The following is a 17,140-nucleotide window of genomic DNA, read 5'->3' as shown; positions in this document are numbered from 1 at the left end:
ACAGCACTGGCTGGCCTGGAACTCTCTTACATAGACCAAATTGGCCTTGAACTCACAGAGATCTGTTTGTCTCAGCCTTCCAAGTACTGGGATAAAAGGCATGTGCCACCATGTTTGGCTAATCTTATACAATTTTATTTAATTATTAAATTTGGAATTTCAGGGTGTCTCCTTTCTGTTACAGTAAAAATACTAGGTCTTTATTATATTTCTTTGGAAATCGTTTGCTGTGAGGCTATATTCCTCTATGGAGATATAGTGTGAATTCTGTTTTCAAAAGTCCCTTGGAAAAATTGTACTCTCTTTATAGTGTGATGCCAATTACACACATAGTTGGCTATGTTTGCTGATATTTTATTTTTCTGATTTTTTGTTCTATTTTAAACTTTTCTTCGAAGTAAAAATCATTGATTATAATGAACTGACAAATTAGAACATCACACAGGTAGATTGAGGGAGCCATGCCTACACACTCTTGTCCACACTTTATACAACTCAATGTCAGGATGGCCATTATGAAGCCACAGAGCTTCACATGGGACTTCAGACTTTTGCTTTTTTGATTTCAAACATGTAAAGCATTTTGATTGTTCAAAATGAAACAACACAGCAGATGTACTTGGCAAGGACCCTGCTTTATCAATCCCCATCACCTTCCATCCCAAGTAGGCACCTACATCATTGATTCGGTTTGACATTCTTCCAATGTTTCTTCTGAAAAAAAAATCCACATTCTGTTTATTGCTTTTATGTTTAATATATCTGAGAGATTCATTCAGATCAGCACATGAGAAATTTTGTCTTTGATTTTGCAACTATCTTGTATTCCATCACACTCATCGTGTGGGTGTACTGGATTACAATCAGCCACTGTCAGAAGTATATGGATGTGCCCTGTCTAATCACATCCTGTTACACAATCACATGGGTTCTCTCCAGCATATGGAAGAACTAATTTTCTGTAGTGGCTACCAAAAATCTTCACATTTGGTGGTGTCAAACAACAGAGATTTATCTTTTTAAAATTCTAGAACTTAGATGTGTCTATTCAAACAGTGTTAAGCAGGCTCAGGCAACCTCTGAAAGCCTCAGGGAGAACCTTGCCTTGTCTTTTCTGGCTTCTGATGGCTTTAGGCTTGTGGCTGCATTAATTTTAACCTCTACTTTACTGGGGTCTCTCCTGATTTTCTCTTTTCCCTCTCAGTTTTTTTAATCTTAATTTTTATTTTATTCATTTGTGTGTGTGTGTGTGTGTGTGTGTGTGTGTGTGTGTGTGTGTGTGTGTGTGACAGCACACATGTGAGGTCAGACAACTTTGTGGACTTGGTTCTTTCTTCCCACCTTTGTGTGGGCTCCAGGAACAGAACTCAGGTCCTCCAGCTTGCATCTTGGGATAGAAAGCACCTTTACCTCCTGAGCCGTTTCACTGTCCCTGTTCTCTCTGTCTTTTACAAGCACAGTTGTCAATGGATTTAAGACCCATCAGAGAATCTATGATGATCTTATCTCAAGATTTTAGAATTAATTATGTGTTTAAAGAACTTTTCCTCCAAATAAAGTTTCAACCATAGTTTCTGGGGATTAGAACATAGAGGAATTCTATGGAGGGTAAGATACACTGTTCCACCAGATATACTGGTTACTAGAAAAGTGCTAGGAAAATTAATCTTTCACATTCATTTTCACATTGGAGGAGACAGATCTCCAGAGTATACTCTTAGATGAATTTCTGGAGCAACAAACAAGTATATAGTTTTGTCGACTTTCCCTTGTATGATTTGTACAATTATACATATATCCTGCCAGCTACGTTTTTTTCTATACCACTGTCATCTTGTAGGTGCCTTATAGGTGTCTGTCTGTCTGTCTTTCTTTTTCTCAAAGTCTCTAGCCCAGGCTGACCCCAAATTTTCTTTGTAGCTGAAGATGACCTTGAACTTCTAATTTTTTCCCTTTACTTCCCTATAGTAGGGTGGATTATAGACATGTGATGCCCTGTCCACTTTGAGGTTCTAGAGATAAAATGAAGAATATTATGCATGCTAGGCAAATGCTGTTCTGAGCTACATCCCTAAAGCAGGCAAACACAGCAATTAATTTAGTAGTGTTGGACTTTAATTGGTTTGGGTTTTGCACACAGTACTGTTCTAATAACAATGCATTTGGCATTCTGAGACTGTTACCTCCATGTACAGTGCACACACACTTCACTTCTAACAATGCACCTAGCAACCTGCTAGTAACCGAGGATCCTCCCACCTGCATTTAGCTGCATGCACACCCCTCTCTGAACAATGCAATACATTTCTCCTCTCTTTAATGACCATTAAATTTAGACTGAGGTTCAATTCAACCAGAATGAAAAGACTGATCCAGCCCACACAAGTTTGGGATACATGCTCAATATGACAAAACTGAGTGTCCAAATGGCTTTTCTATTTACCATCTTATGCCTATGCATAACTGGGCATGCATATGACTAAAATAAGATGTATTATAAAGCAAAACTTACACAATTCAAATATATTACCCAAGATAGAAATCTGTAGCCGGAAGTTTTCCTGTGTCCCACAGCTGCTTGGTCCCAAATAAACACACAGAGGCTTATATCAATTACAAACTGTTTGGTCTATGGCTCAGGCTTCTTGCTAGCTAGCTCTTTCATCTTAAATTAACCCATTTCTGTAGATGTAACCGTCTATTAAATAAGAAACACAGAGCCAATGCAAAGATGAAAGCCCAAGAGGTCAGAGCGATAGCTAAGAGCTAAAAACCTTACCCTTCACTGCCGCTGCTATCTTCCTCAGCAAGAGACCTACTTCCTGTTTGTTTGTCTTTTTTATAGACTTTCCATTCTGCCTTCTCATTGGTTGTAAACCCAACCACATGACCTCCTCGTCACGGCCCATCTATACAGACCTCCAGGTCTTCTATGGTTGATATTGAAATTAAAGGCGTGTGTCTCCATGCTGGCTGTATCCTTGAACACACAGAGATCTGCCTAGCTCTGCCTCCCAAGTGCTGGGATTAAAGGCGTGCACCACCACCGCCCAACTTCTGCTGTAGCTTGTTATTAGCTCTGACCCCCAGGCAACTTTATTTATTAACATACAAATAAAATCACATTTCAGTACAAATAAAATATCACCATACATTTCTATTAATCTATGTATTGCCACCTGATTGTGGCATTACCATTCTGCTCACATGTTGTTCCTTGGGCAGCTGGATGGTGTCTGCCCTGACTCTGCCCTTTTCTCCCTGTATCTCCCTTAATTTCCCACCTGGCTCTTATCCTGCTTTACCATAGCCCAGAACAGCTTCTTTATTAACCAATACTAGCAACACATATTCACAGCATTCAGAAAGACCATCCCACAGCAAGTACCCTTTAGTAACTAAATTATTCCTTCTCTTGAACCCCATAAAAGGATGCAGTGATTGGGACCCAACAGTATTTCACCCATGCTGCCTGCACCTCTACCATACATTCTTATCTTTTTCTATTTCTTTACTTTCAATAGAGTTCCCTTGCTACATTGGAATTTGTGTGGACTTTTATTCCATTTTTGAGTAAGAGGCCAAGGACCTAGAAACACCCAATGCAGACAGAACCTCTGACTACTGGTAACATCCACAGTCTTTTTTTTAAATGTTATTTCAGAGTAGCTTTACTTTGTATTTCAAGTTACAAGCTTAGTTTTCTTTAGATTTAATTTTTTTTTTTTTTTTTTTGGTTTTTCGAGACAGGGTTTCTCTGTATAGCTTTGCGCCTTTCCTGGAACTCACTTGGTAGCCCAGGCTGGCCTCGAACTCCCAGAGATCGGCCTGCCTCTGCCTCCCGAGTGCTAGGATTAAAGGCGTGCGCCACCACCGCCCGGCTAGATTTAATTTTTTAAACTTATATTTTGTGTCTGTGTGAGTCTTTGCTATGTAAGTGCTAGTGTCTGCAGAGTTCAGAAGAGAACGTCAGACACCCTGGAGCTGTAGTTTCAGGTGATTTTGAACCACTCACATGGGTGCTAAGAACAGAACTTGGGTCCTCTGGAAGAACAGCAAGTGTTCTTTACTATTGAGGCAACTCTCTGGCCCCCTGAGTTATTTATTTACTTATTATTTTTATTTTATGTGTACGGGTGTTTTGCCTGCATGTATATCTGTGCACTATGTGCATGCAATGTCCTCAGAAGCCAGAAGAGGACATCAAATCCATGGGACTAGAGGTATAGATGGTTGTGAGCCACCATGTGGATGCTGGGAACTGAACCTGGGTTCTCTGGTAGAGCAGCCAGTACTCCTAACCACTGAGGCATTTCTCCAGCCCCAAGTTTTAAACTTTGAATTTCATTTTTCTGATTTATTGATTAAGGTGGCAATAGAGTGTATGCAAAGTACTTGACACTCTAAAGTCCAAGGAAGAAATAAATAACTACAGAGTGAATGATTTCTTGAAAGGGTTCATAGTCCAACAAGAGGATTTTTTTCGAGAGACCAACAACAAACTGGGAATTGTCATGAGCAACATACTTGTAGGTAGGCAAGCATCAAAACGCCAATATGTGATTTTATAAAAAAAAAAAAAAAAAAAAAGAGGGGGGGTTCATCTGCCATATGGTGGCATGGACTGGAGAGAAATGCCCTCCCCTGCCCATCAACACCTGAGGCAGAAGGGAGAGCTGGCCCTGTGGTCATAAGAATGGGAGAGCTTTCCCTGTCCCCACCAGCTGCAACACTTGGGAGGGCAGGTCCTGCATCTCATCAGGGCTGCACAAAAGAGCCAACCCTGTTGGCGGAGTTGTGGGTAAGCTAGCCAGTTGTCAGCCAGGGAAACCTGTCCCCACTACTGATCTGTTATGCAGCACTGTGTGTGTGTGTGTGTGTGTGTGTGTGTGTGTGTGTGTGTGTGTGTGTGATGCCCCCCACTTACCTCTCACCCCTTACTGCCTGCAATAGATGAGAGAGCTGCCCCCGCCCCTTGTGAAAGCAGGAAAGCAGAGCTGCCTGGTGGTGAGGTGAGGGTGACCCAGCCCTGATGTGAGCAAGGGAGAGATGTCCCCAGTACTCATCTGATACAGGGCACCACCCACCTTGCTACCCTCATCAATGCCTGCCTGAGACAGGTGGAGGAACTGGCCCTGGGGTCGTAAGAGCAGGAGGACTTTCCCTACACCTCACTAGCTGCGGCACTCAAGAGAGTGGCCCCCGTGCCTTGCCAGGGCAGCACAATAGAGGTGGCCCTGTTTTAGGTATGGGAGAGCCAACCCCAAGGGCATGGAAGCACAACTTTCCCCAGCCCCAACTCATTGCTGCAAGAGATGAATTCGTAGGGGCAACGAGGGAGAGCTCACCCTGGTGGTGAGGACAGGGGACAACTGTCAGGCTGCCCAGGCCCACAACCAGGATTATGACTTGGCTTGCTCCAATATCCATCCCATCTATGACCTGCTGGAGCACGTGAAGGGACCTGACCCAAAGACCCAAACCTGCAGGATCTCCACAACACAGGGCAACAACAGGATAACCAAGGAGAGTCCTAGTGAGGGCCCAGCATTGATAGTGTAGCAGAAACCAGAGGCCTCAAACCAGACCGATGACTCTTTGCAATGAACACTTGCAAGTAAAGATACATGGACAAAAGGGTTTACTGCGTGATTCACTGTGTCACATTACAGTTTCCATGATGAGATTTTACATTTCTCCCTTTTTCTCTTAAATTTTGTTTTATTTGGGGGGTGGGGTGGGAGTGATGTAGTAGTGGAGGGCAGATGGGAAGGGATGAGGAAATGAAAGGGATCAAGATATGTGATATAAAAGACACATAGAATAAATAAAAAGAAAGAAAAAAGAAATATGGAATCCTTGACATAAAACCAAATAATCTGTTGATGCTGCTGAGAAGACCATAGAGTCCTATGTCATTTCAGGGTTAAAGGGCAAAAATGGGAAATTCATTGAGAATTCTAAGCATAATTTAAGGCATATCTCCAATAGAGAGAATGGGAGAGCTTGATTAGGACTGTGTAAGAATCATGACATAACAGTTAAGAGGGAAGACCAGCAAAGCAATGATTTTTCAATGAAAATTCCAAAGGAAAAAAGGGGGTTGCAGTTCTTAGTAAGAAAGATAATGACATGAACTTATATGCATAGATGCCTGACTATTATCTACCAAGTTTGTAACAGAGCCATCTATTTAGCATACAGAAATACATACATTTGTCTAGTTTCTCCTTCTCAGTTGGATTGGAAGTTCTGGCAGTCAGGGAGCTGCTTCTTATACATTTTATATTCCTGGGTTTAGGATTATGCTTTTACATCGCAGATTCTCAGTAGATGTTTGATGATAACGAGAGCTCACATTGCAAGAGAAAGATTGAATTCTGTGAGATAAATGCATTTTATTTTTTCAGTCAGTATAAGAAAAGGTGTCCTTGCTCAAAGGAATGGAGCAGTGAACACCGTGTTTTATTATCTGCAATTGAGCACAGGATAGACGGATGGCAACACTCTTGCCTTGACTTAAAAGATAACATCACCTCTCTCCTTTGTAACCGTTTTGGGAAGGCTGTGGCCTTGATTTATGATGTCATCTGGGGATGCAGGAGGTGCCACAGCTCTGCCATCATCCTTAGCATGGAGATTCAATCTCTGGGTCTGTGAGGTTTATGCTGTTGGCTTTGTCAGTAGGCTTTTTTTTTTTTTTTTTGTCTGAATAATATTTCTTTGGGTATGTCTTAGTTGTAGTCATGCTATTTTGATAACTTTAAAAATAGAACTTACAAGAACTGAGATGTTTTTGCATGCTGAGTTGAAATGTGTAGTAGGACTGCTTTATCATTTTATTTTATTTTATTTTATTTTATGTGTTTACTGAGTGCCTGTAGAGATCAAATACAGAGCTGTGTATACAAGGATGTGTAAATTTCTGGCCCTTCACTCAACTAGAGAAAAAGGCACTTGAGTTGTCCCTATTTGGGTGGAAAGCATGTGACTAAGCTGCCACCTTAAGTACTTGCTAATAAAACTGAAATGTCAAACCTTGGGGGATTCAGGTGCTAATAATTCTAAAGTCAGTTCTCATGTAAGAAACCTTTTGAGCATCTTCTGCCTTGAAGTCTCACTTCAGGGGACAGGCGTCTGGCATTAAAAAGCATCTTGGTTCCAGAGTCAGGTCCCTCAGTTCTATTTCTGGCTGTCAGTGGATTGCTATGTGACCTTGCACAACACAGGAGCATGCACTTTCCACAAAGCAAGAGGCAAGACTGACCTCCAGACCTCGCGCTTGAGGTTAGGTTCCAGGTGCCTTGGGGACTGGCTGCACTCCTCACTGGGCTCCAGCGCACCCTTTTCTGCTGCCAAAGCCATTTACTTTAGTGTGAAATGAGAGATCCAATTTTGGTATGGCCACAAGGACTTGGTGTTCCTCCTTACTGTGAATCCAGGAACCTAGAAACAGTTCAAATTTTCTAAGTCCTACAATTTTTCTTACTGTTTTTGTCTTGTTTTGAGAGAGAGGAGAGAGAGGATAGAGGAAATGAGGAGGGTGCTCAGGCGATACAGTAGAGGGAAGGGAGCCGGAGGCTTTCAAGGGCAGGGTCTAGCACCTCCAGGACTCTGGAAAAGAGGTCACACTGCCTGGTCTTGTGGGGACTACATTTCCCGGGAGCACTTGCGGCCCACAGAAGGGCGGGACCTCGCGCTCGCAGCCGCGTGGAAGACCCTGCAATCTGATTGGAAGTCACAGCGCAAACTCGGAACTGGGCGCGCGTCCCCGCGCGGTCTCAGCGCCGGGCGCGTGTGTGGAGAGACTGGGATGCGAGCGTGCGTCGTGCCGGAGGGGCGGGCCCGGAGGCTCCCGTGGGGGCGGGGCCGAGGCTCTCGCGTCGACGCCGCCTTCCTGCCCCGCCCCTGGTCGTTCGGCCCGCCCCTCCTTCCTGGAGCCTCCGCTGAAGCCGAGCCGGCGCGGCGGCCGGGAGGGAGGCGGCTAGTGGCCGGAGCGACACGCGCCCGCCGCGACCCTATGCAGTGACTTGTGCGGCGCAGGCGCCTCCTGCCCCGCCGGCGGGGCCCGGGATCCCCGCGGCGGGATGTTCTCCCGAAGGAGCCACGGGGATGTGAAGAAGTCCACGCAGAAGGTGCTGGACCCCAAGAAGGACGTGCTGACCCGCCTGAAGCACCTGCGGGCGCTGCTGGGTGAGGCGCGGGGCGTGGGCTGTGTGGTCAGGGCCACCTGCCGGAGGGTCGGGTCCCACCCGTGGCGTGGGCCTGGCGGGCTCTCAGGTCCGAGTGATGCCGGGGGCTGGCGATGGTGCGCACAGGACCCCTGCTAGCCCAGATCGGGACACTTGGGGCATTGTTCCCGAAGGCGGTAGGCTAGCCCTGGGCGCTGCCCTGTCGCCCCGAGTGTAAACTTAGCCAAGATTCTCATTTGGGCGCCTAGCCTCGGGTAACCTCGAGGCCAGGCACAGAGGTAACTATACCCTGTCCTCTCCAGGAAATAAACCCAGCACAAATGGAGCGGGCGAGAACACACACACACCTCTGCCATCTCCCTCTCTCTTTTTTAAAATTTAAATTTTTGACAACTTGGGCTAGACCAAGGCTTCAAGTGGTCCCATCACAGACTTAGCTGAACTGCCGTCTCTCTCACCCAGTCTCCTTTTAAAATGTTATTATTTTATTTGAGTGTGAGACTTCAGATAGACTGATTCCAAGTGATCCCAGGACAGTTTTAGATGTCAATTCTTCTCTCCTGTCCTCCCTTTTAAATTTAATTCCTTTGGGGCTGGGGAGAGTCGGGCTGATAGAGTTTTTGGTGTGAAGGGGCCTTTGCTCAGAGGAACCCAGGCTTTCTTGGGCTTAGGGAGGCTGCTTCTCCTTTATAACCAGAATGACAACCATTACTCCCTGCCGCCTTCCCTTTTTATGGCCTGCAGGGTTAGTGGACCTGGAATTGACCTGTAAAGACTTGAAAGCTCACCCCTGTGGGTGTGAAGTGTCCACAAGGTTTCCTGCTGCCGGTGATGTGTAGCTTGGCTAGACTATGCATTACATGGTTCTAGTTCTGTCTGTCTTAACTTTTGTTCAAGCTAGAAACATCTTTGCCAGTCTGTGGACAGACTTGTCTGTATTTTGGGGCCAAGGAAAAGACATGTTCTTCCACATGTATTTGACGTGTATTTCCACAACAGCAGCAACAACAATAATAATAAAATTAAAAACCCAGTTTTAGAGCATCTGTCACTTGAGAAAATAAAGCTTAAAGAATTCACTTTGTAGGTGAGAATTTTAAGCATCTTGTTAATGAGATTAAGAGTTGCTAATTATTTCTATTTATATTATGTGAACTATCTTTGGGTGGGAGACAGGCCAGTCAACCAGCCAACCAATGAACCAACAGAAATCTAAAACTTAAAACTATGACTACCACCACCACAAAAACTAACCCCCCCCCCCAAAAAAAAAATCCACCAGATTTTGCCAAATGAAGTTGCTTACTATCTCAGATTCCTGGAGATTCCACTTCATGTGTTGGGTTTATGGTGAATGTAAATCAGCTATTGTTGGAAGGATTAGTTTCTGAACTCTGGAAAGCAAAATGTGGTGTTCTTGGTAAGTTGAACTTTCTCCTTCTTGTAGTGAAATCCCAGGCACACAAGTGCTTTGTCTTGGCTCCTTAGCATCTGATTAACTCGTGCTGCAGGGGCATTTTTGATAAAGGTGGATTGAACAGTATTTTAAAGCATTTGATACTTTGGAACCTTTTCTGTGCTAAAGAATTTAAGCCTTTGTTCTGACTTAGAAGCCCAAGATTAAGTTGGCTACACTTTATAAAGTCAGGAAACCTAGATCAGACTAGTTTCTTAGAGATATGCTGTCCTTGTTACAATTCGGAGAAAGTGGATACTTTTCGAGTCTGAGTGTCCCTAATTTCTCTCTAAGGTGTGTGTTTCATTTCAGCTGCAAGTGGCAGGGATAGGCAGTGAACCTGGTCAATGGCGACTCTATGATTTTTAAAAAAGTGTGTGTGTGTGTGTGTGTGTGTGGTGGGTTTGTTTGAGTGAGTACAGTAACCACGGAGGCCAGTAGATAGTTCCCCTGGGGTTGGAGTCACACATGATTGTGAATTGCCCCTGAGCTGAGTACTGGGAACTAAACTCAGTACAAAAGCAGCAGGTGCTCTTAACCTCTGAGCCATGTCTGCAGCCTGAATCATGTACATGTGGAAAAAAAATAACAGCTTTATTATCACTCAAAGATAAAATCTGTGTTTAAAATACCGCTTATAACAGAGTTCTTTGATATTTCATTAGGAATACTTTTGTTGTTGGTGATGGCCAAGTTTCCTTCATGTATTACTGTGATCATTAACTATAGGGGCTCTATTTTTAAAAAAAAATAAAAATTGAGGCGTTCTAGCCATAATATTTACTGTAAACTTTTGCTTTACAACTGTAATTAGAAGACTTTAAAGAAAACTAGTGCATTAAAGTATTAATTCCCACAGCATCAAATATCTTATCTAGTTACTACCTTTAAGAAAGACAGTGTTCTTGAACTGGAAGATAGGAATGAAGTCAATGTGAAGGTTGCTGAAGGGAATGAATTTAATTAGTAGTGCATATTATGTATGCACTTAAACGCCCGCTTTTCATGTATGTATCTTCAAGTGTAACAGAACTGCTATTTTTTCACATATAAGGACCTGGGTTTGCTGCCTGTCACTGTCACTTTTTGCTGCACAACTTGGGCTGTTACTTAGCCTACCCTTGAACCTCAGCGTTGTTACTCTGTTAAATGGGTATGGTAAGGGCGTGAGTACAATATGTAATGATTTGGGCTCGGAGCAGGCATTTACCAGATTCCTCTTTACTACTTTCCTTCCACCATTAATAGGACACATATTTTAAGAGCTGTTTTCTCCACCCTTCTTTTTTATTAGATAATGATAATGGCCTTACTCTCCTGTCATAAAAAGTAGCCCGTACTTCAGACGACTTGCTGAGTCCTGACTGTATGTTTTAAATCAGCCCTTGTAGGGCTGTGTTTTATATGGTTTGCATGTATCAGTGGGATGAACAAGGAGTTGACTTCAGTTCTTCTTATGCTGTTTAAATCATTGTTGGGAAAGTAACTGAAAAAGCCAAACAAATCAACACTCTCCCCACCCCCCACAAGTCCTGTGTATTACTGTATTGCTCCAGCTAACAAGTAATCCCAGTCTTTGGGAGGTTAAGGCAGGAGGATTATTGTTAATTTGAGATCAGTCTGGGTTGCATACAAAGTTCTCTGTCAGTCAGTTCTACATGGCAAGATCCTATCTCAAAAGACAAAAAAAATGTAAGGCATATATATATAATTTAAAATTTTCTTGTTACCACATTTATGACACAAAAGCACGTGAAATTAATTTTAGTGTATTTTATTTAACCTAATGTATTATATCATCAGGTAATAGTAAAGATTAATGAATAGTTTTACAGCACTTTTTCCATGTGAATTACTTGAAATTCAGTATATATTATATAGTCAGAGCACATATTTGTCCTTACTAGCCACATTTCACATGCAGAGTAGCAAGATATGGCTAGTGGCTACAGGTTGGACAGAGTAGGACTTGAATTTGGGAAAGCAGAGGGGTAGGGTAGGGCGGTTTCCAGCCAGGAGAAGATGGAAGACTTGGTAGTAGAAGTCCATGTGGCAGTGGTGCAGGGGGGTGACTCTTGCCTGCATCCACTGAGAGTAGGGATTTGGAACACTGGGCACAGAGAACTCTTGTGTAGAGCCCTTTGTAGATCAGGGTTAGAGCCGAGTACCCTGACAAGCAGAGGCAGATGCAGACTTGGTGGCCCAGATCAGAGAGGGTTCAGCTTGCTTGAGTTGGAAGCTCACACCTCTCCTTAAGGTAGGAGACTTTCCACCAGGCCAATAGATAAGACTTGAGAACTGCCCACCTGCCTGGGACACCAGAAGAATGGATCAGGAGGGGAGAGCCTGGAGGCAGGAGTTTCCTGAAAGGGCTGTGGCTTGGGGAACAGGCAGACAAATGGATTATTGGAAGAGGAAGGCCAGGATGACAGGACAGGGCAGCAAGAACTAGTGATATGTCAAGTGCAGTGTGGGCTCCTTAAAGAGTGATTAATAGGAAGTAATTTGGTACCGGAGGCTGTGACATTCAGGTCAAATCAGAGCTAGCACCTGGACCTCAGATGGGCCCCAGAGAAAACAGTTCCTTACAAATGTTCTGTACATTGACAGAGCAAAGTATAGCATTATATTTTTTCTTGCTTTAAATAGGGGCACATTCACTTACAATTTTAGATGTTGCTGTTTACTCATTTATTGTGTGTGTTTATGTGTTACATGTGTGTAGCATATGCACACTTCTGTGTGTGTGCATGCACACGCAGATCAGAGGAGGACACCAGGTGTCCTGCTCTGTCCCACTCACTTCTCCACTGAGCTTAAAACGGGGTCTCTCAGTGAACCTGGAACTAGTCTGGTGGCCAGAAAGCCCCACAGGTCCTCTGTCTCTGCACTCTCCACAGTCACCAGCATGAGCTGCAGGTGTGTGTGCAACCATGGGTGCTGGGGATTTGAACTGGAGTCCTGCATACTCTCATAGCAAGTGCTCTTACCCTCTGAGCCACCTCCCCAACTCCTTATCTGTATTTAGTTACTAGTATCCTTCATGTTCTGTCCGTCTCCTTTTCAGTTCCAAACATTTGTGAGCACTATGTACCATAATCCAGTAGCCTAGGCTGGCCTCAAACTCTCCATCTTCCTTTCTTTCCCTGGTGAGTTCTGGGATTACAGGTGTGTGTGCCACCATGCTCAGCTTTTCCTTTTCTCCCCTCCTCCCTCCCTCCCCTCCTCCCTCCCTCCCCTCCTCCCTTCTTCCTCCCCTCCTCCTTCCCTCCTCTTTCCCTCTTCTGATAGCAGTATTACCTCTCAAACCATCTGGTGTTTTTTTCCTTAGAATAGATTTCCCCCTTTCACTTTAGTCTGACTAGCAGCACACCCCTTTTTATAGTTTGATAATTGGTGATGGGCGTTTGGGATCTTGCTAGTGAGGTGGGAGTGGTCCTAGCTAATGATGGGGTGTGGCAAGTTTGGTGTACTACAAGTTGAGTGTGAGAAAAGGAAGGTCCAAGTGGAATGTCTGGGACGAGGTTGTGGTATGTGGGGTCAGGAACTCCATGAGAGGATAGCAGGCAGGGGTAGGATCCTTTATTATGATGAACTCATCAACTCTCCCCACAGCTATGATGAAGGTGGTGCTCCCACCTCAACCTAATCAGGGGAACCGAGGCTTGGGAAAGTTAACTCTGTCTACCAGCTCCCAGCTGATGAGCTCATATTCATATTCACAAAGCAGGCCAGCCCGGTGATGGAAGCCTTTAATTCAAGTTATTCTGGAGACTGAGACAGGAAGACTGAAATTTGAAGGGCTGTTTGGGCCACAAGGTGAGTTCAAGGCCAGCCTGAGCAATTGAGTGAGATGTACTCAAAATAAAAAGTAGAAAGAAAAAAAAAAGCTAATGTTGTGCTTCTGCTCATTATCTGATTCAAAAGGATATTTATGCATCACAAAAAGTATTTACCCACCAGAGTGAATGTTAATACATAAACAAAACCCAGCAGTTTTGCCTGTCTTGCAAAAACTGTGTGACGTTTGTGACTCTCCTTCTGGTCTGTTCCAGAGAGATCTGGAAGATCGTATTTGACTTGAGCATGGCAGAAGAAAAAAACAGGCTCCTTCTGTGCTTTATCATTCAGTTCATTGGGTTCTGTGTCCAGGCTTGGCAGGTGGAGAGATATGTGCTCAGACAGCAATTCTATAACTAGAAAAGGCTGGGGACTGTAACTTCAGGTCATAGCAGGCCTATTTGGACTTCTTTTAGTTGACCAAGTTAGTGCAAAATGACTTTGCCATCATGTTCCCATTGCTTGTTTTTTTTTTTGTCCATCACTGTTCCGTTGTATCTGCAACCTCTGGAATGTAAAATGAACTTTGTACACGTGTATGTTTCCTGCCTCTAGGATTGAGGTTGTCTAGACTTGAGAAAGATGAGCCCAAGGCCACTGTCTGAACTGAGATGCTCTGTGTGTGATAACTGAGAAGGATTGCTTTCCAATACCTGTTCTGAGAAAGGCCCAGAATACTTTCCTATAAATATTTATAATTTGGATTTTTATTTTGTTGATAAGCACTTTACTCCTGGGCAAGTATAAGTACTTCTTGAAGTTGTTTACAATATTGATCTTTGGTCTCCAAGCTGAGTACAATAGGTACAACTGTAGCAAACTGTGTAGTTCCCCCCCCCCCCCCCCCAGACAGGGTTTCTCTGTGTAGTTTTGGTGCCTGTTCTAGCTCTCGCTCCATAGACCAGGCTGGCCTTGAACTCACAGATTTGCCTGGCTCTGCCTCCAGAGTGCTGGGATTAAAGTCCTATGCCACCACTCCTGGCCTTAAATTTTTCCTAAAAGAACAAAATCACTATACTACTAAATTAAGAACAATTAATATTTAAGTGTAGCAAACAGTTACTTATCAAATTGACTTATCCTTGAGATTTTAAAACTTCAGTTTGAGGCTGGGAAGTGGTGGTGCACACCTTTAATCCCATCACTCCAAAGGCAGAGTCAGGTGATCTTTATGAGTTTGAGGCTAGCCTAGTCTACAGAGAGCTAGTTCCAGGAAAGATAGAGCTACACAAAGAAACCTTGTCTGGAAAAAGAAAAAAAATTCAGTTGGGAACTTCATTTTGTATATTTGGGTATACGTGTGCTGTATTCAGATAATACGATGTAAGGTCAAGGCTTAGGGTTCAGTTGGAGAAGCAGAAGTTAAATGATTTCTACACAGGGTTTTGAGCCATAGAGTGCAGTGGGAAGGAGCTATGGAGGTGGTCTCAGTTCAGCGCAGAATTATAGCAAGCCTTCTGGAGGTGTCTAGAGTGCTTACCGAGGAAGGTCAGGACTGAGTTGGGGTATGAATAATAGATAAAGGACTTTGCTTGGTTGATAAGGAGTAGATAAGGACATTGGCAGAGAACAGAACTTTACAGAGACAATTCTGCAAAGCACCAAGGGATTAAGCATACAGTGGCTTTTGACTGGGTATAGGTAGATGTGTTTGAAGCAGAAAAGGAGGATGTCTTTTCTTAAGGAAGGGTCTGGAAGTCCCAGCTTCTTCTGAGATTGGAAGTATAAACGCCAGGGGAAAAACAGTCCCTGTCCGTTTGCAGTGTAAGCTCTGAGGAGGTACCTGGTCATCATCTTTCCACTGTATGGAAAGCACAGGCCTCAAATTGAACCCGGTTCTCAGAGGGGAAGCCTGCAAAGATGGGTACCGAGAGAGTACTGTAGATCCTATGTAAGCTCTAGGGTCCAGCATGTCTGTGCCAGCTCCATCCTTGAGCTGCCAGAATTGGTCTCATCCTGCTTCAGCTTTAGTTAGCTAAAGGCATGTCTGGGCCTTAGACCTAAACAAGTGCCAGGTAATGTGCTAGTAAGAGGCATCCAGACTGAGAGTGGGTGTGTGTGTGTGTGGGGGGGGGGCGGTGTACAAATTTTTAGTGTTTTTAAGAACCAGGGAAATTTGAGTTGATAATAAGAGGATTTAATAAGAAGGATGTGATCTGCAGTGGGATGGGGGAGGGGAGGGCTGGAGAGATGGCTCAGCCTCTGAGAACACTGGCTGACCAAGCATAAAGACCTGACTTTAAATTCCTAGCATCTGTGGAAGAGGCCCCTAGCTCTGGGTGGAGTAGAAACGGGAATCCCTGGGATTGCAGGCTACCAGCATAGCTCCATGTTCAGTGAAAGACCCTCTCTCAAGGGAATAAGGAAAGTGTTAGGGTGGCAGGTCACCCAGCATTCTCCTCTGGCTGCCTAGCAAGTGCACAGCCACACCTGCGCACACATGCGTACATATACATACATACATACAACACGCATATACACTCACACACCCCAGAGTGGGGGTGGGTAGGAAAAGGGGCTTGTTAGGAGAATGCCTCTTCATTGGAAGGCTAGTAAAGGGAGCAGAAATGGAGTGCTGGGCGGCAGATGTGGAGGGAACTCTCCTGCCATCCTCTCTTCACTGGAGGTCACTGGTGACATCTGCTTGAGCCAGCTCTCTTGCTGGTGTGGTGATAGGAACTTGGAATGTCACACTCCCTCTTGGGGGCCACATATCCTTTTAAAATAAGGAAATTCGGCAACATGTAAGGCTTGCTTCTGTTCTTTTTCTGGAGTGAAAAGGCATTTAGCCAGAAGGGGGAAGAGCTGTGTAACATGAGCCTGGTTTAGCAGAGCAGATGACACATTGCCAGCTCTGCCACTCTGTGCCCACGTGCTCTGGGGTGGGGATGAGGTGGGACTGCTTTGTGGGAGGTGAGCTCTGGAGCTGTGGTACGCAGGGGTCACCGTGCTTCTCTCCACTGTGCCTTCTGTGTGACTTAACGTCATGGAAGCTGTAACCCCAGAGCATTGACAGGTCTGTTCAGGTAGCATTTATCCTCGTCCGAAGCTTTCCCTCATGCTCTCCAGCCAATCAGAGTGCCACTTCAAGTCAGCGGCTCTTCCTAATCATGAGCAAAGCCTAGTGAGTGTCAGAGTGTGACTGTATTTTAGGTGCTCTGCAGGGCAAGCTAACTTTACCTCATGTCAGCCTCCCAGTTCTATCAGTTCGAACAGCTTTTCAGGTGAGGGATCTGTTATCAGAGCTTGGTGATTGAGAATTAAATGAAATTCAGAAATTGTATCTTAAAGTATTTGCCGTCCAGAGGTGCTGTGACCCTTTGTGTCTTTGCTACTGCTTCCGTTTGGAAGACATTGAACATCACTTAAAGTCCTTGGAGTCTCCAACAGTAAACATATACTTTGATTTTGCTATTAGAGTTGTGGTTTAGTTAAAAGAAAAGCTATTTTGATAAAATCAAGGAGCTCACGAATTGTGTCTTCTGTTTGATTTTAAGATTTCTGTTCTACGTATTCGTTGAACAGAGACTCTTCTGCCAAGGACACACAGAGTAACACTACTTGTGGCCTACTGTAGGGGTCCTGAGAATGTAGGGGTCTTGCTCCTGCTGCATACAGTGTGACTTACTGGCAACTCCCTGGATCCACCAGT

The 17,140-nt window shown here is 44.3% G+C and overlaps 1 protein-coding gene across 6 annotated transcripts in view; it reads left to right on the top strand.

Moving 5' to 3' along the window:
- Nucleotides 1–7,934: 7,934 nt before the first annotated feature.
- Nucleotides 7,935–17,140, top strand: part of Ralgapa2 (Ral GTPase activating protein catalytic subunit alpha 2) — a 286,655-nt gene continuing 277,449 nt past the window's right edge. For 2 of the 6 annotated variants that reach the window (XR_013050814.1, XM_006984478.4), the window contains exon 1: nt 7,953–8,193. Coding sequence is in view for 3 of the 6 variants with exons in the window: in XM_006984478.4 (XP_006984540.2) it covers nt 8,088–8,193 (106 nt within the window). In the remaining 3 variants the exon portion in view is untranslated. Of the gene's footprint in view, nt 8,194–17,140 lie in introns of all 6 variants that reach the window. The other 4 variants (XM_076570785.1, XM_016002990.3, XR_013050812.1 and 1 more) reach the window with 4 other exon arrangements.

This window comes from Peromyscus maniculatus, chromosome 4 (assembly GCF_049852395.1).
Source record: "Peromyscus maniculatus bairdii isolate BWxNUB_F1_BW_parent chromosome 4, HU_Pman_BW_mat_3.1, whole genome shotgun sequence".
Lineage (NCBI taxonomy): Eukaryota > Metazoa > Chordata > Mammalia > Rodentia > Cricetidae > Peromyscus > Peromyscus maniculatus.
This window is presented reverse-complemented; position numbering and strand designations above follow the sequence as displayed.